The sequence below is a fragment of the Neovison vison genome, chromosome 2 (assembly GCF_020171115.1).
Source record: "Neovison vison isolate M4711 chromosome 2, ASM_NN_V1, whole genome shotgun sequence".
Taxonomy (NCBI): Eukaryota; Metazoa; Chordata; class Mammalia; order Carnivora; family Mustelidae; genus Neogale; species Neogale vison.
In genome coordinates this window covers 18,138,488-18,162,856 of record NC_058092.1, presented here as the reverse complement: position 1 = coordinate 18,162,856, position 24,369 = coordinate 18,138,488, and the positions used below count along the sequence as shown (strand labels likewise).

The window sequence follows — 24,369 nt, the reverse complement described above, 5'->3', positions numbered from 1 at the left end:
AAGGCAAGAACTGGAAAGGGGGAAAGAATGAATAAATTGGCTGTTACATGTCTTTGAGGTTGATTAAGGCATCACAGCATTTTTAAGAGCCCGAGGGGCCACGGCAAAATTCATTCAAGGGTTTTGAGCAGGGAAGGGACCCTCTCTGCTCACACCTGGGCTGTCATCAGACAGAGGGCTTCACTTCACTAGAGACCTGAAGGTCAGTCTTGTTTCTACCTGCTTCTCCCAAGCGTGGGCTGACGGTCAAGAGTCTGGGACAGCAGCATGTGTTGAACTGCAGCGGTCTGCTTCTTTGCCAGGAAATTTTCTGGGCAGGGAATGGGTGTTGGGGGGACAAAAGGCTACAGAGTTGATACAATGCCCCTGCTGTGTGCTCCCATCCAGTGGGCCTGAGGCAATTCCTGGAGACATTTTTGTTGGGTTACTGCACACCCACAATTAGCTACTTAAAAAAGGGGAAAGAACAAAACTTTGCAATTAGAGGGCTATTTAGAAAAGGCATTTAAAAACTAACAGATAACAGATGTGCATGTTACTTCTTGCAACGGACCCTGAATTGTTCTCCCTGCCTCCAGTCTCTCCCACGCCAGTCCATTCTGCACACTGCAGCAGGATTAATCTGAAAGCACAGATCTGAACTTGTCACTTCGATGCTCAAGCACCTTCAATGGCTCCCCACTGCCTTTAAAATAACCAAGCAGGGGTACCTGGGAGGCTCAGTGGGTTAAGCCTCTGCCTTTGGCTCAGGTCATGATCTCGGAGTCCTAGGATGGAGTCCTGCATCAGTCTCCCGGCTCCATGGGGAGACTGCTTCTCCCTCTGATCTTTTTAGCTCTCCTGCTCTCTCTCACATAAATAAATTAAAAATAAAATAAAATAACCAAGCATTGAAGATCCTTGATACTGGAATCTTTCTTCTCTTCCTTCCCCCTCGCCCCTCATCTCCCACTGCTCCCTTGGACATGTGCTAGACTAAAGCTTCTCTCACCGGCGGGATTCTCTTGATTTCTTGTCCTGTCCTCTTACTCTTCCCCGGATTCACTCCAATTCACTCTTTCCACTCTCAGTTTATTACTATTTCTTCTGGGGAGCTCTTTTCCTACCTACCAAGCTCTGGGCAAACTAGGCACTCCAGCAAGAGTACAAAACTCTGATGTTCCTTCTATCACAAACGTAATTGCTGTGAATTGTAGTTGTTGGTTTAACTGTCTTCCAAGCTACACAGTAAGTTCTCTGAGGTCAGGGATCATAGCCATCTCACTCAGTACTGTCTCTCCAGGGCCTGGGATGCCCTCGTGAATGCAGGCAAGCAAGGAAGAGCAAGTGAACTGAACAACTGGCCTAGACTCCCAAGTTTTATTCTTGCTTTTCTTTTCCCCCACTTGACCAGTCTTTGCCACCATTCTTGGTCTACAAAATTTCTACCCAAACTACACATACTCAGTCACTGGATTCATAAGAAAGTTGACACTGCAGGAGAGAATGGCCTTTTCAAAAAAATGGTTCTGGGGGCGCCTGGGTGGCTCACTGGGTTAAGGCCTCTGCCGTCGGCTCAGGTCATGATCTCAGGGTCTTAGGATCGAGCCCTGCATCATTGGGCTCTCTGCTCAGTGAGGAGCCTGCTTCCTCCTCTCTCTCTCTGCTTGCCTCTCTGCTTACTTGTGATCTGTCAAACAAATAAATAAAAATCTTTTTTAAAAAATGCCCTGGATTGTATATTGTATATTTAAATCTGAAAAGTAAAATAAGACTTTTGGAAAAAAAACTTATGAGAAAAATCTTCAAAACCTTGAGGTAGGGCGCCTGGGTGGCTCAGTGGGTTAAGCCGCTGCCTTCAGCTCAGGTCATGATCTCAGGGTCCTGGAATCGAGTCCCACATCGGGCTCTCTGCTCAGCAGGGAGCCTGCTTCCTCCTCTCTCTCTCTGCTTGCCTCTCTGCCTACTTGTGATCTCTCTCTGTCAAATAAATAAATTTAAAAAATCTTTAAAAAAAAACAAAACAAAAAACCCCAAAACCTTAAGGTAGACAAAGATTTCTTAAACAGGATACAAAAAGCACTAATTACAAAGGAGAACATTGGTAAATTACCATTCAGGTTAAAAAGTTCTTTTCATTAAAGAATACCATTAATAGACTTAGAAAGGCAGACACAATAGAGAAATAATAGAGAAAATTAATGAAACCAAAGCTGGTTCTTTATAATAATTAATAAAATTAACAATCCTTGGGGCACCTGGGTGGCTCAGTGGGTTAAGCCTCTGCCTTCGGCTTAGGTCATGATCTCAGGGTCCTGGGATCCAGCCCTGCACTGGATTCTCTGCTCAGCAGGGAGCCTACTTCCCCCTCCTCTCTTTCTCTGCCTCTCTGCCTACTTGTGATCTCTTTCTCTCTGTCAAATAAATAAATAAAATCTTTAAAAATAAATAAATAAAAATAAAGGTAAGCCACAGGATAACAAAGATGAAAGACATATCCATAATATCCATAAAACTCCTGCAAGTCAATAATGAAAAACGAAGACAGCCAAAACCCAAAAAAGGGACAAATGGAAAAGTAACTTCACAAACGATGAAGTCTACAGGGCCAATAAACATACAAAAATGCTGGGGGGGTGTGCACCCGGGTGGTTCAGTCGGTTCAGTGTCGGCCTTTAGCTCAGGTCATGATCTCAGGGTCCTGCGATTGAGCCCTGTGTAGTGCTCCCTGCTCTGCTGAAAGTCTGCTTCTCTCTTTCTCTCTTTGCCCTCCCGCCCCCCCCCGCCCCCAGGTCATGCTCTTTTTCTCTCTCTCTCTCAAATAAATAAATAAAATATTTTTAAAAAAACAAAACAAAAAACAAAAAAAGATCTAGTTCCACCAATCATCAGGGAATTCAATTAAAACCATCATGAGACAAACCATAAGTGACTCTTAATCTCACAAAACAAACTGAGGGTTGCTGGGGGGAGGGGGTCAAGAGAAGGGGGGTGGGGTTATGGACCTTGGGGAGGGTATGTGCTCTGGTGAGTGCTGTGAAATGTGTAAACCTGGCGATTCACAGACCTGTACCTCTGGGGATAAAAATATATTATATGTTTATAAAAAATAAAAAATAAATAAAAAAATTTAAAAAAAGAAAAAAAACATGAATAATTAAATTTTCTCTAAAATGAAAAAAAAAAAAAAACCATCCTGAGATACCACTGTGGGCACATAGGAATGACTGAAATGCAAGATTCTGAAAATATCCTAGTGTTAGCAAAGGATGTGGAGGAAGAGGAACTCCCCAGAGTTGGTGCAACTCTGTTTGGCACTGCTGACGAAGGCTCAATATGTCTCTACCCTGTATAATACTCAACTGGAAATATTCCCCACAGAAATACGTACATGACCAAAACTGTTCTTAGCAGTCCTCCTCGTTACAGACCCAAACTGGGAACAACTTTTCTGTGCACCGAACAATAGAGTGAATAAACCAAATGCGTCCCTTAATGAAGGTGACCACAGTGAGCGCCAACGACCTTCAGCTCCATGTGACACAATGAACAAATGTGACAGATGCCATGTTGTGCGAATGAAGCCAGAAACAAAAGTTTACACTGTGATTCTACTTTCGGACAAAATTGTTCTAGGGCGGGTAGCAGTAAGGATGCTGGTTAACTTTTGTGGGACGTGAGGCAGGTAGGCAGAGGATGGGAGCTTCCTGGATGCTGGTTACACAAGTGAGCTAGGTTTGTGAACATCTTACGAGCTGCACACATACGTGTGTGTACGTGTGTATGAGTGTGTGTGTTGTATTTCAATAAAATAAAAAACTTTACTTAAAAAAAGAAGTCCTCTCCATTCTTTCAGGTCCTTTTTGAAATACTTCCTCCTTGGGGTGCCTGGGTGGCTCAGTGGGTTAAGCTTTCGGCTTTGGCTTGGGTCATGGTCTTAGGGTCCTGGGATCGAGCCCCACATCGAGATCTCTGCTGAGCGGGGAGTCTGCTTCCCCCTCTCTCTCTCTGCCTGCTTCTGCCTACTTGTGATCTCTGTCAAATAAATGAACAAAATCTTTCAAAAAAAAAAAAAAAAAACACTTCCTCCCTAACGAAGTCTCTGAGATACATGTCATTGGAGGCAACTCTACCTTCTCCATGACTCCATAGCACATCGTGGATCCCTCGATCACTTAGCGCCCACTGGAAGCACGTGTAAGAGCGAGAGCTTCGGAGACCTGGGTTCTGGTGCAGCCACTTCCGAGGGGGGTGGCCGTGAGCCAGCCTGTCCCCTGCCCCCACCCTAGCAGCCACACTAGCAGCAGGAAGTGGCTGCTGGTTGAAGCAGAAAATGGAACAAGGTAGTTGCTGGAATTTCCAGAAGGCTACAACTGGTCTCAGCGGAATGCTATCAGGTATGGGGCTTAAAATCACACTAAAGAGCCCATTTGGTAGACACCACGGCTGTTCCTGTCAAACTGAGCTCACCCAGACAGCTCCGCAGCTACAGGGCTGGACTTATGAATGGGCCTGTTATGCTGTTCAAGCTGCTACTGTTGCTAACTTTTGAAAGGCAACAAGCCAACCTACCTGCCACGAGAGAGCATATTTTGCATGGTCCCTGACCTTTGATGTTACCAACTTCTGGCTTCAAAGTCCACTGTGGGGGCACTTGATCAGCAGGGCCTCTGTCCCTGGCCCTCACCCTAGCAGCAAGGGACTCCAGGAAGATGACTGTCCTTTTCAGCATTGACAGCAGGAGGTGGTCTTGCTTCTTAAAGTAGCAGACTCCCCAAACACAAGAAACGGTCACCACAAGAATGCCATCTGTCCATTGCATCACCCAAGGACATGTGGCCTTCCTGTTCCTGTGTCCCCAGAGTAAAAATAGCGATGGTTCCTACACATGGGGATTGTAACGGTTAGAGGAGCTGGTAGGTATCCAAGACCCATCATGTACCTAGAACACACCAGAAGCTCAGTTAACTGGAAAATCCTTCATTGATGACTTGGGTTGCATTCTAAGGTCTACTTCACTCCCAAGGGTCCCTAAACCTCAACGTATCAGAGCATCTGGTGTTTAACAGCAGGCTCTGAAATGGGATTCCTTTTGTAACAATCAAGCTATTATTAACTAACTAATAATTAATTAATTAATCAAGCTAACAAGTTTTCTCACTCATGGAAAGGCCGGTTGCTGGCAGCCCAGCTTCCCCATCACCTGTTAGCAGGAAGAGTACAATTTGCAACCGCTCAGGCTTTCCCGCAGGACCGTATTTACATGGTTAGGGAAAGGAAATTCTTAGAAAAGGTATTCATTAACTCTAACATAGATTGACGTCAACTCAACAAATGTTTGATTTAAGTCTCTTTATTTTTAGACATTTTTCTTTAGATGTTTAATATCTTTTATTGATTCAGCGGCCAAATAAGGTGGCATCAGTTAGGAAAGGCACCTGACAGAAATGAAACACTCCACTGTGTTGCAAGCTCCCTGTCCCAGGAGACCGGTGGCAGACTCCTTGAGAGTGGGGACCGGAACAATGTGTTTAGTAGCACCTCAACTTACACATAGGAACCCTTAAAGGATGCTTATTGAGTTATCTTCATTAGTTAAAAGCAAAATATTAAAACCCCTTTCTTGGCCTCCCCTTACCTCTCAGCCTCTCCCCCTCCTCCACTTCCAAGCTTTCATTTACCAAAAGAACATATAACAAGGGATGATTCCTCTAGTAATTCCAGGAAGAGTCCAGTATGAGCAGAAGAGTTTGCTTTTAGGGCTGGAGCATTCCAAACAAACAAACAAACAAACAAAATTTTTTTTTTTAAAGCAGAACACTTTTGGGAAAAAGTATCTATTTGGGGCTTGAGTCCTTTAGGAAATGCCTTTCCCTGGTTGGATGGCATTCCATCCCTTGCTCCTTGAGTATAAGGGTTATGGGATATGAAACAGGAATCCTAAGAGCTTTGATGGGCTCAGAAAGGGGTCCTTTGGCTCCAATCCTGGGAGCCCAAAGGAGGCTACCAAAGTGGCTTTGCTCCTAGTGTTAGTTTGGAGGCCAGACTCCTGACCTCTGCTCAGACACATGGACAAGCCTGTCCTTCTCCTGTTTGGCCCATAAAAGAATCCATGTTCTTTGAGCCAGGATGTTAGGGAAGAAAGTGGTTTGACAGAGAGAGACACTTTGGAGTCAAAGATGTGGGTTTGTGTCTTATCTTTGCAACTTAACTACCTGTCTGACTGGGGACAAGTACCTTTCTCTTGGAGTCTGCAATTCTCACCTGCAAACAGAACAAATAATTCCTCCCAGGGTTATTGGGAAAAAATAAATCCAATGGGATAGTTTATGTGAAAACATCTTGCCAAGTACCTGGTACTTGGTGGATATTTAAACACAGTCGGGAGGAAAAATGTTTGGGGAGGAGGAATTTGCCAGTATTTTTTCGGACACATCCAAGCGAGCATTTTTATAGTGGGATTACATGACTCCGTGACCTTGGGTCAGCCTTCATACCTTCCTGACCTTCAATTTCCCCTCAGAAGAGATTTCTGACTCCAAGAGGAAGAGACCCCTAGAATTTAAGGTGAAAGGTCAGACGGTGTCACTTTCTGCAACGGATTCAATATTTATTACCTCGCTTCCAAGATGCCTTCAATTGTACGGTGCACAACTGAATAAAAAAAACAGCTTTTGGAGAGAGAAAAAAAACACTACATTCATGGACCCATCAATTTAAAGACATATTCTGATTTCAGAATCATTAGCATGTGAACAAATATGTCTTACAGTTGAAGAAATACTGTAACAATAATGCTGGCTCTCCTTTATTAAGTGTCTGCTGAGTGCCAGGGACCACCTGAGTGGCTCTACCAAGTCCTTCACTAATTAAAGTCAGTCTGTGAGTCTTATGGTTAGCCAGCCCAATATGGAGATTTCATGTGACTCTTTCAAGGCCATACGACCAGGAAGTAGGGCTTGGAAGGCAAGTCTTAGTTTCAAAATGCTTTTCCCTCTTAATGGATTGTTCTCTGGGCTAAGAGTCAAAGAGATCAGCTCCGTACAGAGAAACACTTTTCAAATTTGGGGCTTCGAGGGTGACTGGGATGGACACAGGTCACATAAACAGGGTTGTAGTCTTACCAGTCTCTAATACTGGTTGCTGGAGGGAAGGTATGGCCGGAGAGAAAGAGGATTGCTCAGAATCCAAACAGAGGGAAGCCAAGAAATGAGACTGAGTCAGGCTTAATCCAGCCCCAAAGGGAGAGGAGAGGTTCTGACCCGCTCTTGGTTCATTCAGGCCCACAGACACTATACTAAGCTTTTGGCCTAGAGGCCATCTTTCCTCAAGGTCATCCAATTCCTTTTCTGAGTCTCTACGATTAAGCAGAAACTTCCGAGAAGAACTGTCTTTCCCATTACCTTTCTTAAAGACGGAGAATTCGGCTAACTGGCTGTCATGAGCTAGCTAGCAGTCATCTAGTACTGGAGCAAGTTATAGATTAACAAGTTAGTTTTTTGGTTAGTTGGCCCAAGTTAGTTCCCCTGTGCCTGATGAACGGCATGGAATATTTTGCTCTGCAAAGCTGTGGCTACAGCACTTATTATGACCAGACCTCAAGAGCAGACCCTTTGGTGATATACTTGGGAGCATGCTTGGTCCTCCGACTCTAGACCAGAAGACCCTTGGGCTGTCTGTCTAGCAACGGTGGGGAAGACAGCTACACCCACTGGAGTGGATTCCCAGCACAGCCGTTCCTCATCAGAGCACAAAAGAATGTTCCACAGCTTTCTGAAAGGGTGGCAGCAGGGAAGTGGAGCAGCTAGGGTGGGGCAGGGCGGGGTTGGGGGGCTGCCTGAGCGTCTGGACTTGCGTGAGATGCCCTTTGTCGACCCAACCGGAACGGGAAGGAACTCAGTGAAGCTGCCGGAGGAGAAATGTGCTTCTGGGTCTTGAATGGAGAAGGCTCTTTGGACGGTGGCCAAGATAGCACCATGGTGGTAGGGGGCAGTCATCGAGTCTCCACGTGGACGTCAACAGGACTGAAGGTCACAGTAGGAGGGTGTTGGCTGCTGTTGTTGTTTGAGCCCAAGACAGATGGGGAGGCTGGCTTGGGCCCCTTGGGCTCCAGCTCCCGCCTGGTCCTCATCTTCCTGGAATGAGATACGCATGCAATGCTTGAGTCTTTCACCTCCTATACCCTGTGATTTTGATTCTGGCAAGGACATTAACATAGATCATCATTAAATCACGTTGCTTGATTGCCAACCACAGAGTTGTACAACTAACCGGAAGGGGCCTTAGAGATCAGCTAGCCTGACCCTTCCATTTTGTCCGTAACTTAGATTAGATATTGAAAATGCTTTTTCTCCTGTTAAGGAATGAGTGCCCTATATTAAGATCATATTAAAGACAAAATGAAAATACTATGATTTTTTTTCTATTCCAAGTTGTGGCAGGAGTTAAATTTTGCAGTTTCATTACATTTGCCAAGTCGACTGTTAGAAATATTTAAGAACTTTTTGCATAATTGAGAAGAGAATGGACTTAAAATGTATATCCAATCTTTCATTTCACATGTCAGAAAATTCAATGACTACAACAATCATTAATTCAAACGTCTACATGAAATTTCATCTTATTGACCTAACAAGATGACCTAACAACCTAACCTTTTTTTTTTTTTTTTTTAAATTTCAAATGCTCAGGAAACTTGCGCAAATAGTACAATTCATACCTGTGTCCCCTTCATGGAACAATTCACTGATTACCAGCAGTTTGCCACATTTACCTTTGTCTCTCTCATTTACGCATGTGGACACACATATATACACAAAGAGTTTTTTTTAAAAATCCTGAACTATTTGAGTCCGTTGCAGATGTCATGCCACGTCATCCCTAACTACTTCTCAAAACAAAGGCATTCTCCATGTAACCGAAACTCAGCTGTCCCACTTGGAGAGGCTTCCATTTTAAAGATGGCACAATCAAGGCTCTGGAAGGTTAAATGACTTGCCTGCCTTTGAGAGACCAAAGACTGAGCTCCAGTGTCTGAGTTGCAGCCTCGGCATCGTTGTGAACTGGGTGGGGTGGGTAGATCTCTCCCCAGATTACAACCAGAAAAGGGGCTCAGAGCGCCAGCAGTGATGGCCAGGAATGAGAAAGGCAGACACTGTGGTTGGATGCCACTTCCTGATCTGGGATGGATCCAAACTGTAATACCCTCAAAAATTTAAAAATAACTTATTAAGTGTTATTATTGTTATTATTATTACATATCATGGTGGGAGTATTTTCTTTGAAACCACATGTACTGGGTTTAAAATCCCAACTCTGGGGCACCTGGGGGACTCAGTTGGCTAAGCAGCTGCCTTCGGCTCAGATCATGATCTTGGAGTTGGGGGATCGAGTCCCACATCTGCCACCCAGGTCAGCGGGGAGTCTGCTTCTCCCTCTGACTCTTCCCCCTCTCATGCTCTCTCATTCTGTCTCTCTCAAATAAATAAATAAAATCTTAAAAAAAAAAAAATCCCAGGGGCGCCTGGGTGGCTCAGAGGGTTAAGGCCTCTGCCTTCAGCTCAGGTCATGATCCCAGGGTCCTGGGATTGAACCCTGCATCGGGCTCTCTCCTTGGCGGGGAGCCTGCTTCCTCCTCTCTCTCTCTGCCTGCCTCTCTGCCTGCTTGTGATCTCTCTCTGTCGAATAAATAAATAAAATCTTTAAAAAAAAAAATCCTAACTCTGCCAGTGAGGCTGAGTAAACGTGGGCTTGTTGGCTCATTTCCCAGTGCGTGTTTCACACCTACAAAATTGGGGGACATAGAATTACCCACCTGGTAGGGTTGTAGTGAGGATCCTAATGAGTTAATACATACAGGAGGTAATACATACAGGGAGCTTAGAATCATGCTTTGCACATCGTAAGAGATCAATATACGTATACCATATATGCGTACATTATATATACATTTTATACACATCTAATATATAATATAAAACATATATTTTATAAATAACATTATTATAAAAACAATGCATGTTGGCACCTCCTCAAAATAAAGATGTGTCCCCCCTCCCCCTGCAAAAACCAGCCAACCAGCAATCCCATTATGCGGACACACTGGATATTAACATCCGGCCCTGCAGAATTTGAATCCTCCTTGGTTTTGTGTGTGTAACCCACATGTATAACTATAACGTACATATTATCTTTGTAAACGTTGCCAATATATTGTAAACAGCTTTCCTCATCAATAAACACACTTCTACAGTATCTTTTTTTTTTTTTCCAATGGCTTCCAAGTCTTCTATGATGTGGTTGTGTTTATAGTCTATATTGATTTCTTGCCTGGGAAAAATAACCTTCTAGCCAAGCTGGGACTTAAAGGTGATTACACAACACTGAGTCTTTAGGCAATCACATGATGTTCTTTACTCCTATTGGGTCCCAGAAAGTGGAGCTAGGGGTACAGGCATTCCAGTATTTGTCACCTTAAATACTCACGTGATCTGTTCAACACAACCTAGCAGAGGGCTCTCTGAGAGAAAAAGACTGAATAATATTATTCCATTACTGTAAGTTACCTTACTGCAGTATTCAAGGCCATTAGCATTGTCATGATGATTATTATATTTAACAAATATTTCTGCAGGTACCAAAATATTTGGTTACCATGAAGCTCCTACAGGAGAACAGATGTCAAAAAAGGGCCCACAAAGAGTTAGAGCATTTGACGAAGGACTCATGGGTACCTCGTGGCACACAGCTGGCACCTACAAGCGTTAGCTCCCGTTCACTCTGACATCACGGAAGGGACAAGACCATCAGAGCCCAAGGCATCGCGTACCTGTTGTACATCTTCAGCAGGATCAGAACCACAGTGAAGATGATGATGACAACTACCACAATGGCAGCAACAATGGCTCCAGAACCTAAGAGGAGAAACATGGAAATGGCAAATGTGCAACCTGAAAAAAGGGAAGCATTCAGAGACTAAGAGGGGGACCTCCACCCGGCACCTTGCATCCTCACTGGATCAGGCAGGGAGAGAATGTGCTGTCCTGGCACCCCGACTACTGACCCCAGGGCAGAGACATACCCAGAGCAGCAGTGCACCCCTCCCCCCAAAGAGCTTTATCTGCCAAAATCCTATCTCAAGCCATCCTGTTGTCGTCAGTCCTAACATAGCATCCAACGTCCTTTGTGAAACAGGCAAGCAAAACACCCTTCCCTCTTTTTGATAATACAAAAGCATTATTTCTGTAGTTAATTTTGAAACTAAAAATACAAGCCCAAAAGGGAACTCATTGCCCCAGGAGCCACGGATCACCTACACATGCATACATGCACCAATGCCATCACGTATATGCAGGTACGCATATTAAATATTACCCAACATTTTTTGAGTAACTGATTAATCCTGTCTGAAAACCCACCTCAAGGAAATAAAAGTGGAAAAATAGCACTTGATAAAAATGAACCATGTTCCGTACACAGTTTTACAACCATAACCTAATCATCTTTCCGTGTAATTACATTGTTTTTCATGATTTTGATGGCTGTGTAGACCTCCATTGTTTAGATGTGCCATAATTTGTTTACCAATGCTGTACTGAGGATATTTATGCTGTTTTCAATTTTATACCATGAAAAACAAGGCTCTAATGAATGTCCTTGTGGCTTAATAGCGTCTAATTTCAGTATCAGCAACCAGTTCCCATGGCCACCTCTCATTTCACGTTCAGAATCAACGTCCCTGTGTGAACTGAAACTGAAAATACAAAAAAAAAAAAAAACCATAAAGTGGGGGGGGGCACATTTTAAGCCAATCTATTTGATTCTGGGGAGTTTATCTTAGGGAAGAATCCTATATACAGAAAAAGCTGCATAAATCAATATGCTAATTACATCATTTATATTCTAAATACGGGAATGATTCAATAAGGTATGGCATGCCTAGCTCATGATATATTATACTATAATCTGAATGACATGTGGAGAAGAGTATATGGTATTTTGTACACACCCACATATACACATTATGTTGCAACCACTAAAATATGTGCATAAAAACATAATGATGAGTAAAAGAAGCCAGAAATAAAAGGGTGTGTACGGTATACTTCCATTTCCATAAAGCTCCAAACTAATGGCCAGTGGGCGAAGTCAGAATAGCAGGTTCCCTTGACCAGGTGGGGACAGGGTGGCAAGGGGCGCTGGGACGCCTGGGATCCTGGTGATGGATGGTCCTCTTCTTGATCTGCAGGCTGGTGACCTAACCGTGTTCATTTTGTGAAAATTCACCCAGCTGTGCACTTAGGGTTTGTGATTTTTTGGTTTTTTTTTTTTTAAAGGTATGCAATGCTGTTATGAAAAGTTTTACTAAATAAAAACAAAAACAAAACTATGTCCAAATATTCACAGGAAGAAAGACTGGAAAGAAAGAAAAGGACTGGGGTGGGGATTCTGTTATGGAGTAATTTTTTGTCTCTTTTCTGGTGAGTTCTGTGATAATACTTTAATCCATGGTTTTTCAACGTTGCCTGCATAACCCTTTGCTGAGGGGACCCTCCCGTGCCCTGTACAATATTCAACAGCATCTCTGTCCTCCACTCACTAATGTCATTAATACTGCTTCCTCCTCGCCAGCTGTGACAGGCAAAAGTGTCCAAACGTTGTCAAATGTCCCCTGATAGTAAAGTGGCCAGATAAAGTACCAGGTACTTATTTAAATTAGAATTTCTGACAAATAATGAGTAATTTTTGCGATGTCTCACCTATTGCATGGCATGTCCTTAATAGTGCAAAAATATTGTTACTCTTCAATTCAAATGTAACTGGGTATTCTGTATCTTATTTTTGAACTCTGGCCATCTCATCTAGGGGGCAGAATCATCTAGTTGCGAACCACTGCTTTTAGTTACATAAGAGCAGAATCGTTCCCATCTTGCTGATGGAGATTCAATCTACCCTGCATTTCCTTTCAGAACTGTTTTGAGCTACGTCGACAGGCCTCTCTCTGTAGGTGTCCCCACCTGGCCAGGAGCAGGCAGACACGTGGGACCCTGTCCCAAGACTGACCCTTTCTGGGTCTCTGTGGAAGACCCACATCCTGCCAGAAATAGGTTTCCTGCCAGGACCATGGTCTGGAGCTGTCATCATTGGGGAAACACTCCACGTGTGTTGGGAAGCCTGTTCCATGTGTGGGGGTACGTGCCAGACCAACAGAAAAGACGGAAACAGTCCCAACTTCCCCTCACATGATTAACTGGTATAGAGTGGTCGTGAAGCTTTTCCTTCCGGGCATCCCTTGTTCCCGCCAAATGTGTCCCTGGGACCACTCCCGCCTCCACTCATTTACTCCTTTGTCAATCGATGGGTTTTGCCTTGTGAAAACAGTATGAAGAGTATGAAAGTAGTTACATTTTAAGGTGACTCATTGAGGGACCTCTTACAGGAGCGTCCATGTCCGTTGCCCTCCAGACCCCAAAACTCCCTGATGACAACAGCAGTCACAGCAGGAATGATACATTACTACTCATTAGGTAGTTTGTGTGACTCGAGGCTATTCTAAGCTCCTTATGTGGATCATCTGGTTTAGTCTTCGCACCATTCCTGTGTGTGATGCTAAGAGCAGCTTCATTAATATCCCCATCTTACAGGCGAGGAAACAGACACAAAGCTATGAGGTCACGTGCTCACGGTCATGGCGGGCATATGGCAGAAGTGCCACTGGGGACCCAGGTAGTCTATCTCCGGAACCCACACTCTTGACCTCAACACCACGAGCTGACCACAGTCCTCATCCCGCCATCCCTCCCCTGGCTGCTAAGCCAACTTGACCTTACTCTTGTACAGAAAGTCTTCTTCTCTGGTGGTCACGTTCAAGGAGAAGAAGGTAGTACCCCCCAAAGGGGTGGCTGTGGTCATCTCGATCCTGGGAAGAACAAAGATAAAATTTCATTTAACACCAGGGTGAGCCTTACAATGCCTGTGTGATGCCTCCTTTGGTCCTCACCTGGATGACCAGAGAAGAGTCAAGCAGGCAGTTTCTCTTAGCAGCAAGTAAATAAATACAAGGCCTTTCACTGTCTACTGTGGAGAATTAAAAACATGGCTGTTTAAATTAATTCAACAATATTTATTAAATTTTTCCTAAATGAGGTTATACCCAGAATGTCTAAACAGTCATCTTCTAGAAACTGTGTGAGGGAGGCGATGATTGTTATTTTCCTGATGAAAGTGAAGTCCCCAAGGCTTCACGGAGCCCCAAGTTTGCATTTAACCCAGGACATGGGGTGAGGCGGTCAGCATCTCGTAACGATGCCCAAAACAATGCTCCTGCTTTCAGAAGCTTTGCAATCTAGGGAGGCCAAGATAAATAAACCAATAAGCAAGCAGATGGAAAATTTAACTATGCTACCAAGAAGTCAGGGACATAAGCCGTCCCTGGCTATGAAGAATAGTTTCAAGGAAAAGCTAAATTTGCATGGGCCTTGAGGGACAGACATGGCTTGGGATGGCAGGACAACAAAGGCCAGGCTGCACATAGCCCTCAGCGGGAGGACAGGCCATGTGTGCTGGGCGCCCGCCAGGCACCGGGCCCTGTCACAGGCTTCACACCTGTATCAGCTCACTTGTTAATCATCTTCTCGGTCATCACCTTTTGCTGCTGAGCAAACTGAGGCTCAGAGTGGATGAGTGAAGGGACAAAAGTCACACAGTAAGGAAGACACAGAGCTTGGACCCAAACAGACTCTCTGAGGGCGCAGTATAGCTTCTTTCCCTGACGGCGGCAGGAATCCAAATTCACAAGCCTGCGATCTTACACTTAAGGAGTGAGCAAGGAGGGACGCCGTTCATGCAACGTCACACCCCCAGGAACGAGTATTGAGATCCTCCCAAGAAGTGTATTCTGAGTCTATGGTAGGATCCACACGTGCTCTGAACGACAGGCATTGAGAAGAGGAGGGACACGAACGAGGGTTTCCTACTTCACTGTAGCTGCTGACAGTCTGGAGGCCTGTGAAGGATCGCCACCAAGGAAAGAATTATCCAGGCCTATTTGTCACGCTAAGAAGCCATGGGCTTCATGGCGGTCACTCCATCTTCCGGAGAAGAGATACTCTTTACACCTAACACAATATTTGTACACGAATTTGCATTTTTTCTTTTTTTTTTTTTTTAAAGATTATTTATTTATTTATTTGACAGAGAGAGATCACAAGTAGGCAGAGAGACAGGCAGAGAGAGAGAGGAGGAAGCAGGCTCCCCGCTGAGCAGAGAGCCCGATGCGGGACTCGATCCCAGGACCCTGAGATCATGACCTGAGCCGAAGGCAGCGGCTTAACCCACTGAGCCACCCAGGCGCCCCTGCATTTTTTCATTTTTTAAGAAAGATTTTATATACGTATTTGAGAGAGAGAGTGTGCACAAGCAGGGGGAGGGGTAGAGAGAGAGAGGGAAAGCAGACCCCCTCCCCCAGCAGGGAGCACGACGTGGGGCTTGATCCCAGGACCCTAGGATCATGACCTGAGCTGAAGGCAGATGCTCAACTGACTGAGCCACCCAGTCACCCAATTCATTTTCTTCTTAAAATACATATTTTAAAATTATAAATAATAATGTCATAGGAGCGCATGTACCCAGCACTCAGACTGAACGAATGCTCACGAACATACTCTCTTCAGTTCTTCTTTATTAAAGAAGAAAAGCGAGACTCTGCTGAAATCCTTTTTCTACTCCTACCTCATTTCCTCCCTCCCCCCGAAGTAACCACGACCTTGACCATTAGTGTGTATTCTTCTTATCCAAGTTTTAAAATGTTTACCACGTCCGCATATACAGACTGTGGTTCTACAGATTTACTAAAGAAATACTAACTGAGCACCTACTAAGTGACGGCCGCTGTGCTAGGAGCTGGGAACACACTGGTGAAAGGCCAGGTAGACTCCTTGCCTCCAGACGCTCACATTCTAGTGAGAGAGAGACAGAGCGTTCTCAGGCTCAAAAAAACAATAATCGTCTCCCAGTGCCCACACTTGAACAGCTGGCAGCGAAAGCACTTCACTGGCTGTTTCCAGCCTCTCTAGTCTCTCTGCTCCTCACACCAACCTCTGCCAAATTGCCCTGACAAGGGACCACTCCATCCTCCCCCGGCATTCCTGGGCCTTGCTGCCCAGGCTCCGTCCCCCACCCCCAAACCCCCTTCCCACAGTGGACATCTCCTGAGAGTTCCCACCTCCCGGCCGCAGCTCCCCACTCCCCCAGCTCCTGATGGAAATGGGTCAGTGCACCTGAACTGGAGGCAGGTGGTCAGGCTGGGGCCTCTGGTGGCTGTGGCCTGTCCCATCCCATGGGTGCCTCAACCTCAGAATGGCCCTCTCTGCCTTCACTTTCTCTGCCCTCCTTTAAGCCATGGGGCACTACTTAAAAACCCATAGTCCTTGTCTGTCCCTTCCTCCCAAACACCAGATCCTCAGGACTCCCACGACTTGGGCTCTCCCAAGGAGCCCTGTGTGGCTCTGCCTGACTCTTTGTACTGGTCAACCTTTCTTCCTCGCTGGGCTTCTTATCTCCTGACCTCCTTCAACAGGCCCACTGGCCATGTTCCCCTGGTGGCTGCCTCTCCAAAATGAACACATCCTTCAGGACTGAGCCCAGCCATGCCTGGGAAGGCTCCCCCATCCCCAGCCAGAATTAGCCTTTGGTTCTCCGCTCCCACAGCAGAACTCTGCAAAGAAGCATGACCATAGCATGTGTCTCAGTTGCTCTGTCTGGCAGTTAACCTCCCATGTTCACTGTCGGGTCCTTGAGGGTAGAGGCTGTTTGGGGTCTTTTTTGTATCCTCCTCCTACGTCTCCCAGATAAACTGGCCGGTTCTTCCCACCTCTGCCAGGAGAAGTACGGAAGCAAGTGGCTGAACTTCTCCCAGCTTGGTTTGCTCATTTGTAAAATGAGGTGGCTTTTCCCACGGGAGCTGAGGGTTCAAGGTTAAGTATGGAAAGTGCTTTCAGTGCTCAATAAATGGCAGCTCTGAGTATTTGGGGGGTGGGGGTGGGGATAATAGCAAATATTTGCTGAACTCAGAGCCAGGTGGCTCTCTGGAGCTCAAAACAAGGAAATATTCTTTCTATAAAAATAAATTAGGACCCATATGACAATATGGAATGAAAGTCTCCCCCAACCCCTGCCCCCACTGCTACTCCCAAGAAGGAGAGGCACCTGCCCCCCACTGCCCAGCATTCCCCCATCTGATCGTAAAGAGTTTTATGATGCATTTGCCTAAACCATCTGCTTCTACCCACACCAATATCAATCTGAGAAGACCCATAAACACTGTTTTTAATTCAATTCCTTTAAAAAACAGAACAAGAGAGACAAATAGCCACTGATCCAGGGTCACTTAGTGAGAGAGGCATGGCATCGTCACTGATAAAGGCTAAAATAAACCCTGCCTGGGGGACACATCTCCTTTGGACCAACATGCACAAAAATTATAGACACCATCACCCAAGTGCCCACTCCGTGCCAAGACCGTGGGCCAGGCATTTTCTTTTTTAATCCATGCCTTGATTTAATTAGCAAAGGCCATGTAAAATAGGGTTTCCCCTCCCCTGGATCAGAGGAGGACCCCAAGGTTTGGGGCTCTAAAGCTTTCTCTGCCCGCTTACACAGTCTGGAAGATGCAGAGCTGGCCTATGTACCTGGGCCTGCAAACTTCAAAGCCCACTTCACCAATCTGCTGCTCACACCTGTGTGTCTAGAGGGGCTCCTGACAGGTTACTATGGAAAAATGCGCATGTGCATGAGCACGCACACACACACACACACACACACACACTGACCAGTAACGCAGCTGCCCAAGGCCACCAGGACACAGATTCCTCCGCAGACCCTTCAAGGTGACCTCGAGAGGGCCTAGTTCTGGGTGCAGACCTCCTTTCGGACGGGCAGGCTATTCTTTCTGAGGGAACAGTGAGTCATCTCAGAGTATATCTTGCCTTATGTCAGGCCCCAAGGCTCTCAATCACATCTCTGTTCCTGCCCCATCAGGGAAGGTGGGAGGGAGGGCGGTGGGACATTGATGGCCAAGGCTGTGGGTGTTTTCATGTGTGGGACCCAGCCATTCCTGTTAACCAAGTGAGGCCCAGCAAGGGCTTTTCAGTATCCAATGTGTCTGTCACCAGATCCATGGCCACAGAAAAGCAAGGAGGGGGCAGGGAGAGTGGGAATGGTTTTCACTAACAGAGGTTAATTTAATAATAAATAATAACAATAATAATAATAATAATAAATTATGTGCCAACATGGTACTCAGTGCTCTATGAAGGAGGTCTCATTAAATCCTCATACCTCTCGGGTAAGGAAGGTGGAATCACTGCCCCTTCCACAGATGAAAAAGCTGAGGCTCACAGTACAGAAGTAATCAGCCTAGACTCACAAGGCTAACGGAGTGTCATGCTAGGATTTTTGCCAGGGTCTGTCCTACCCCGTGGCCCCTTCTCCGCATATCCTCACTGGACCGCCTCCCGGGGAATGTGCAAGACACAAATGGCCTGGCACCCAGGCCCTGAATCCGCAAAGCTTTGATAAGAAAACCCACACAGGCTGGGGCTCAGCTCTGCCCTAGACCCCTGACCAGTCCTGTCTGACTGGTCCCTGCTCTCAGCCACACTCTGAACCTCTGTCTTCAGCCTCTGTCTTCAGCCTTAATCGCATTTACAGAATCTACAAGGAACTGTTGTTCCCCTGGGTTGTTTACAAATGGTCCTGTGTGGGAGGTCAGTCTGGGAAGTGATGGAAGGTCAGGACCATTTACCCTCTGAGTCACTCCTCTCTGCCTATCCCTTGGTCAAATGTTCAAGCCGTATCTGGAAGATAAACATTCCCAAATCTCACCCCTTCCAAGTATCTCCCCCACTGCTCGGTCCCCTGGGAACCCTAGAAGTTCCTCCCTGGATAAGACAACAAAGATGCTACCAACACTGGCAGACCCCCACTCAAACGGTCAACTGTAACTCAGAGTAGGTAACCCGGGAAGACCCCAGACCCACCAAAACACTGGGATTGATTTCTCCCCATTGCCCAAACCTTGGGAGATTCAGCATGAATTGGTTTCTCCCACAGACATGAACCTCGCTACTCCCCATCAGCCCCTAGAGTTTTGTAGAAGTTTTTTTCAGAAAACTAAACTTCATATCAAAACCAAAATATCCTTCCTTATAATTTTTCACCCATTGGTCCTAATTCTCTTGCCATAAAGGTACATGTGATGAGTCTTATGCACAACCCACCAGATTTGAGCACTTGTGTAAGAAAGGTGAAACCAAACTTCAGGGATGAACAGCGACAGCGGCCCCAATCAGCCCATCAATTTTACCTCCCACCAGTAGGTGGCGCCAGCAGCCGGCTACAGTTTATCCCGTTTCAAACGGTTGGTACACCTCCTGGGAACCCAACCTATTGCTAAAGAAAGGAGCTTTACGCCCATGAAAACAGCAATGATATGTTCTCTGATCATTTTCTCCCCCAGGACAAATATACTAAGCTCCTTCAAACAATCTTTACAATGATCTTGTCCTTTGTGAGATCATTACTCTGTGTTAACGTCCCCCTTAAATACAGCACCCCAAATGGGACCCCTATCTCCAGCGGGGCCCTGAAATGTCCAGAAGGACGTTTGTCTTGATACTTCTCAGACCTAAGTCTGAATTCTAGCTCTGTGACCTTGGTCGGACTTTCTTCCTGTCTTGGTTTCTGATCTGTGCAACATGGGTTGTTGTGAGAATTAACAGAGATCAAACATGTAATACATTTAGCACAGTGGCTGAGCCCAAAGTCTACTGATATTATACTGGATTAATGCAAACAAATAGCTCTTTACCCTTACAGGCTGTCACAGCATACACACCCTATTGGTATTCTCCCAAACCTTTTCCAGACTTATTCTCATGTTTGTTTATGGTCCATCAAAGCTCTGAGTTCGGTAAGTGGAAGGGCTTTCTAAACCTCAAAGTGCTTTGGAAATACAAGGCAACAGCAGTCGTGTTAGAGATAGGACAATATTACGATCAGCTGCTGCCCAGTAACCAGGTCTCCATTACGGTCCTGTGCAAATGTCATTTTGAACTTAAGTGCAAGACTTTGCACTGGCCCCTGTTAGCCTTGACCTCATTGGTATGGGCCCTCAGGAGAGAAAGTCCAGCTCCTCCTGGGTGGATCTCGAGACCTCCTGGTAGTGTTGTGACAGAGCACGCTGTCTAGGAGGTCATGACCCAGCGAAGGCTTTGGGGTCAGGGAGACCTGGGTTTTGATCTTGACCTCATCTCTGACCAGCTAGCTCTATGAGCTGAGGCACTTTTTAGGCTTCAGTGTTTTCATTTGTAAGGACAGCGCAGTATCTTGTAAGGTTGTGACAATCAGGGAGCTATAATTACCCAGCATGGTGCCTGATGGATGGTGGGTGAATGGTCAAGGTCAGTTCCTAGCTGCTCTTCTTTCTTTTCTGTCCTCAGTCTGTGCTCTCCCTGCTCTCCTTGGACCTTGAGCTCCCAGTTCTCCACCTGGTCAAGTGTTTGCTGATATGGTCAAACTCTATTTGAACATGGAGGTCAGAGAATCAGACCATGAAACTATGTCCCAAGGAGGGGATTTGAAGAGGGATTCACTAGAATTTCTGGAGGGTTCAACCTTCTCTTCCATTTCCACTGAGGAATAGTAAAACCTCTGCCAGGAAGGCAAAAATCCTCATGGGATTTTTGGTAGAGCATGGGGCTTGCGGGGCTTGCTGGATGGAGAGGGCAAGAGCATGCCATAGATACCTAACTGGAATGGAATTGTTTTATTTTTTAAAAAAGATTTAATTTGAGAGAGACAGAGGGAGAGAGCAAGTGAGTGTTGCGGGGGTCGTGGGGAGGTCTGGGGCAGAGGCAGAGGGAGAAGCAGGCTTCTCACAGGGAGCCCAACATGGGGCTCGATTCCAGGACCCCAGATTATGACCTGAACTGAAGGCAGGCGCTTAATTGACTGAGCCACCCAGGCACCCCTGGAATTGTTTCCTTTAAGATTCTTTCCTCCAGGGGCACCTGGGTGGCTCAGTGGGTTAAAGCCTCTGCCTTCAGCTCAGATCATGATCCCAGGGTCCAGGGATAGAGCCCTCAATCCACCACTCTGCTCAGTGGGAAGCTGCTTCCCTTCCTCTCTGCCTGCCTCTCTGCCTCCTTGTGATCTCTGTCTGTCAAATAAATAAATAAAAATCATAAAAAAAAAATTTTTCCTCCAGTCAATACTGAGTGGGGATCACTGCCCCCCCAACCCTGCCTAGCCCAGAACTGATGACTGAGGGGCCTGATCAATGTCATAGTGAAGTCCTTTGGAAAAAGCAGGGGCCTTTGCATCTGGAATCCCAGGTTTCAGGTCCACCATATCTATCAAGTCTTAATGACCTGCCCTGTCAAATTCTGGCTTGAACATCCTTTATTTCTGATTTTGGGGCCCACATTCTAACGAGAGGTGTCCCCAAACAGCTTCCAGCCAAGATGCAAGCCTGATAAGTTCCCTGTACCAAAAGATATAAATAGAAATCCCAGATGAAAGCAGTCACAAGGCAGATTTGTGCCTGGTGCCAAGGGCAGCACAGGCTGTGCCAGGAGTCGGCAGGAAGAAGACCTGTGGGCGTTGTGGCAGAGACTGACCGAGAGCTGGAATGTGACCCGCGGCTTCCATTTGCCCCTGGGTCTCGCCCTTGCAAGCCAACAGCCAGCTCCCGAGTCCTCAAACTCCGCCTGAAGGCTCATGTAAGCCTGCATGTGTCCCACTGACCCCAAGGGGGACAAAGGTTAAAAGGTTAAAAAGTTGATGCCCCTAATGAATAGGTTGGAGGGAAAGAATTCTCCCTTGACACACTAGTCAGGACGGGGAGTGACAGTTTAAGGAGATGCCGACACAGCGCTAGGCACTGGGCTTCGACACGGTTGCTCTTAACACAAGGCAGGTTGTTTTATGGCCACTTTGCTGACAGACAATAGGCTCAGAGAGGTTAAGTGATTTGCCCAAAGTGTCATAGCAAGAGAGGGCAGGAGCTGAGGCTCAAACTTGGACCTTCCACCTTGAGATTGCTCACAGCAGCCAAACCTCCCAGGAGGTAAGGAATATTCCTGGGTATGCTCTGGGGGTCCACAACCCTGCTGGGCCAGGACTGTGCTCACCCCTCTTTCTGCTTGTTGATGTTGTGAGCCCGAGAGGTACGACAAACATCCAGAGGGCGGCAGGGTTCCTGGGCCACGGCCCCGTTCACCGTTCACATTTCGTAATTCTGTTTTTTTTTTAAAGAAGCCTGTATGGAATTCTTTTTTTTTTTTTTAAAGATTTTATTTATTTATTTGACAGACAGAGATTGCAAGTAGGCAGAGAGGCAGGCAGAGAGGAGAGAGGAAAGAGGAGGAAGCAGGCTCCCTGCTGAGCAGAGAGCCCGATGTGGGGCTTGATCCCAGGACCCTGGGATCATGACCTGAGCTGAAGGCAGAGGCTTTAACGCACTGAGCCACTCAGGCTCCCCAATATTTTGTAATTCTGTGCTGTGGGGACCACCCTGGGAAAGGCAGGATCCCCCCCTTCTACCCACGAGCTGCCAGAGCACCCCCACATCTCTAGACGTGCTGAGTATCCTCAGGGAGGCAAATCGCCCCAGGCTGGAGAAGATCTAGAGGCCTGTCAACAGTTCCCTATCTTTTCTACCCAAAAAATGTCTAGACAACAAAGAAAATGTCTAGCCTGTACTCACATCTGTGAACAGAAGGTCGGCAGAGATGGGGACGGTGATGGTGACTGCAAACAGGACCATGGCCTGTCCATCCAGGGCCTGCTGAGTACCTGCTACCATGCTGAGTTCTTCACATGTTACCTCTATTTTCCCGAGGAGAGAAGTGAGGCTCAGAGAGGGCAGGTAACTGGCCTGGGGTCTCTGGGCTAATACATATAAGGCAGAGCTAGGAGGCATTCATTTCCTAGGACTGCATAACAAATCACCACACATGAAGTAACTAAAAACAACAAAAAAAGTTGCTTTTCTTAGAGTTTCAGAGGTCAGAAGCCTAAAATCAGCATCATTGGGCTAAAATCGAGGTGTTGGCAGGGCTGTGTTCTTTTTGGAGCTTCTAGAAGAGAATCTGTTTCCTTGTCTGTTTCAGCTCAGGCAGGTCACCGGCATTCCTTGGCCCAAGGCCCCATCGTCCACCTTGACCTTCAAGCTCACGGTATAGCATCTTCCTGTGTCTGTGTCTCTGACCTCTGCTTCCATCATGATGCCTCCTTCTCTCTGGTTCTCTGGCCTCCCTACGGGATTTTCGTGATTACATTGGCCGTACCTGGGTAACCCAGGATCATCTCCCCATCTCATAACCCTTAATTTCATCACACCTGCAAACTCCTCTTTGCCATTAAGGGGACAGGGTCCCAGGTTTGGGGGATTAGGATGTGGATACTGCTGGGGGCCATCACTCAGCCCCCAGCGGGTCTCACTGACCCCAAGGTTTGTACTCAATCCACTCCTACCTCCTCCAACGAGCCTGAAAAGGCATATCCCTCTGTTGTGGGGGATTCGAAGGTAGATCACATACCCAGGGAGCCGTGGGTACCAGCACCCAGCGGGAGGGAGTATGGGAGAAGTGCTGTGAGAGGAGCAGAGAAAGGGTCCCGGAGACCCTGGGCCGGCTAGCTGGGGCACAGCTGTGCGTGTGAGCTGGGGGTGGAGGGTGGGAGTGGGTGTGGGGCAAGGGGACAACTGGGCAGGCTTGACTCTCCCCCACCCCCACTGCCACGCAAGCTATTTCCCATAAGCCTTAGCATCTACCTCCAACCTAAGCTTCAAGTACATCCGTCTGTAGTTCCTCTGTCCTGAAGGGCCCGCTCAGCCCAGCCTCCACCCATCTGTGTGATTTATTAGTTAACTGATAACCATTCTCAATTTCCCCTTTCCAAATCTCCTCCCTGCCAAAGGCTTAGAAAGTCTTCAGTCTTAAAAACGCTCTCCCTGCTCTGCTCTGCTGGGGGAGGAGGCGGTCAGCGGTCCAGCCCCGCCCGAGCACCCAGTCCCCAGGCAGAGCCTTTGACTTCTTCCAGCGGCCCTCAGGCTCGGCAGTGACCTAGGGATGGTTTCTCCAGGCTCCTGGGCACGACAAATATCCCGGCCCATAGGAAAAGGACAGATGAAAGAACAAATTCAGTGTTGCATCATCCCGGGAGAAACAAAGTTTGGGAACTATTTTTTTTTTTAATTAAGTTATTTATTTGAGAGAGAGAAGAAAAAGAGATTGTGGGCATGAAGAGGGGGAGGCGCAGAGGAGAGGGAGAGACTCTCAAGCTGATTCCATGCCTAGCAGATGTGGGGTTCGATCTCCTGACCCTGAG

At 46.6% G+C, this 24,369-nt stretch overlaps 1 protein-coding gene across 1 annotated transcript in view; it reads right to left on the bottom strand.

The window, feature by feature from the left end:
• Positions 1-5,316: 5,316 nt before the first annotated feature.
• The window catches only part of LOC122899579 (non-compact myelin associated protein), a 42,084-nt gene continuing 23,031 nt past the window's right edge, over positions 5,317-24,369 (bottom strand). The window contains exons 2-4 of the mRNA XM_044237444.1: positions 13,809-13,897; positions 10,808-10,892; positions 5,317-8,114 (exon numbers count right to left, since the gene is read on the bottom strand). Of these exons, the coding sequence (XP_044093379.1) occupies positions 7,973-8,114; positions 10,808-10,892; positions 13,809-13,890 (309 nt within the window). The 5' untranslated portion in view covers positions 13,891-13,897 and the 3' untranslated portion in view covers positions 5,317-7,972. The remainder of the gene's footprint in view (positions 8,115-10,807; positions 10,893-13,808; positions 13,898-24,369) is intronic.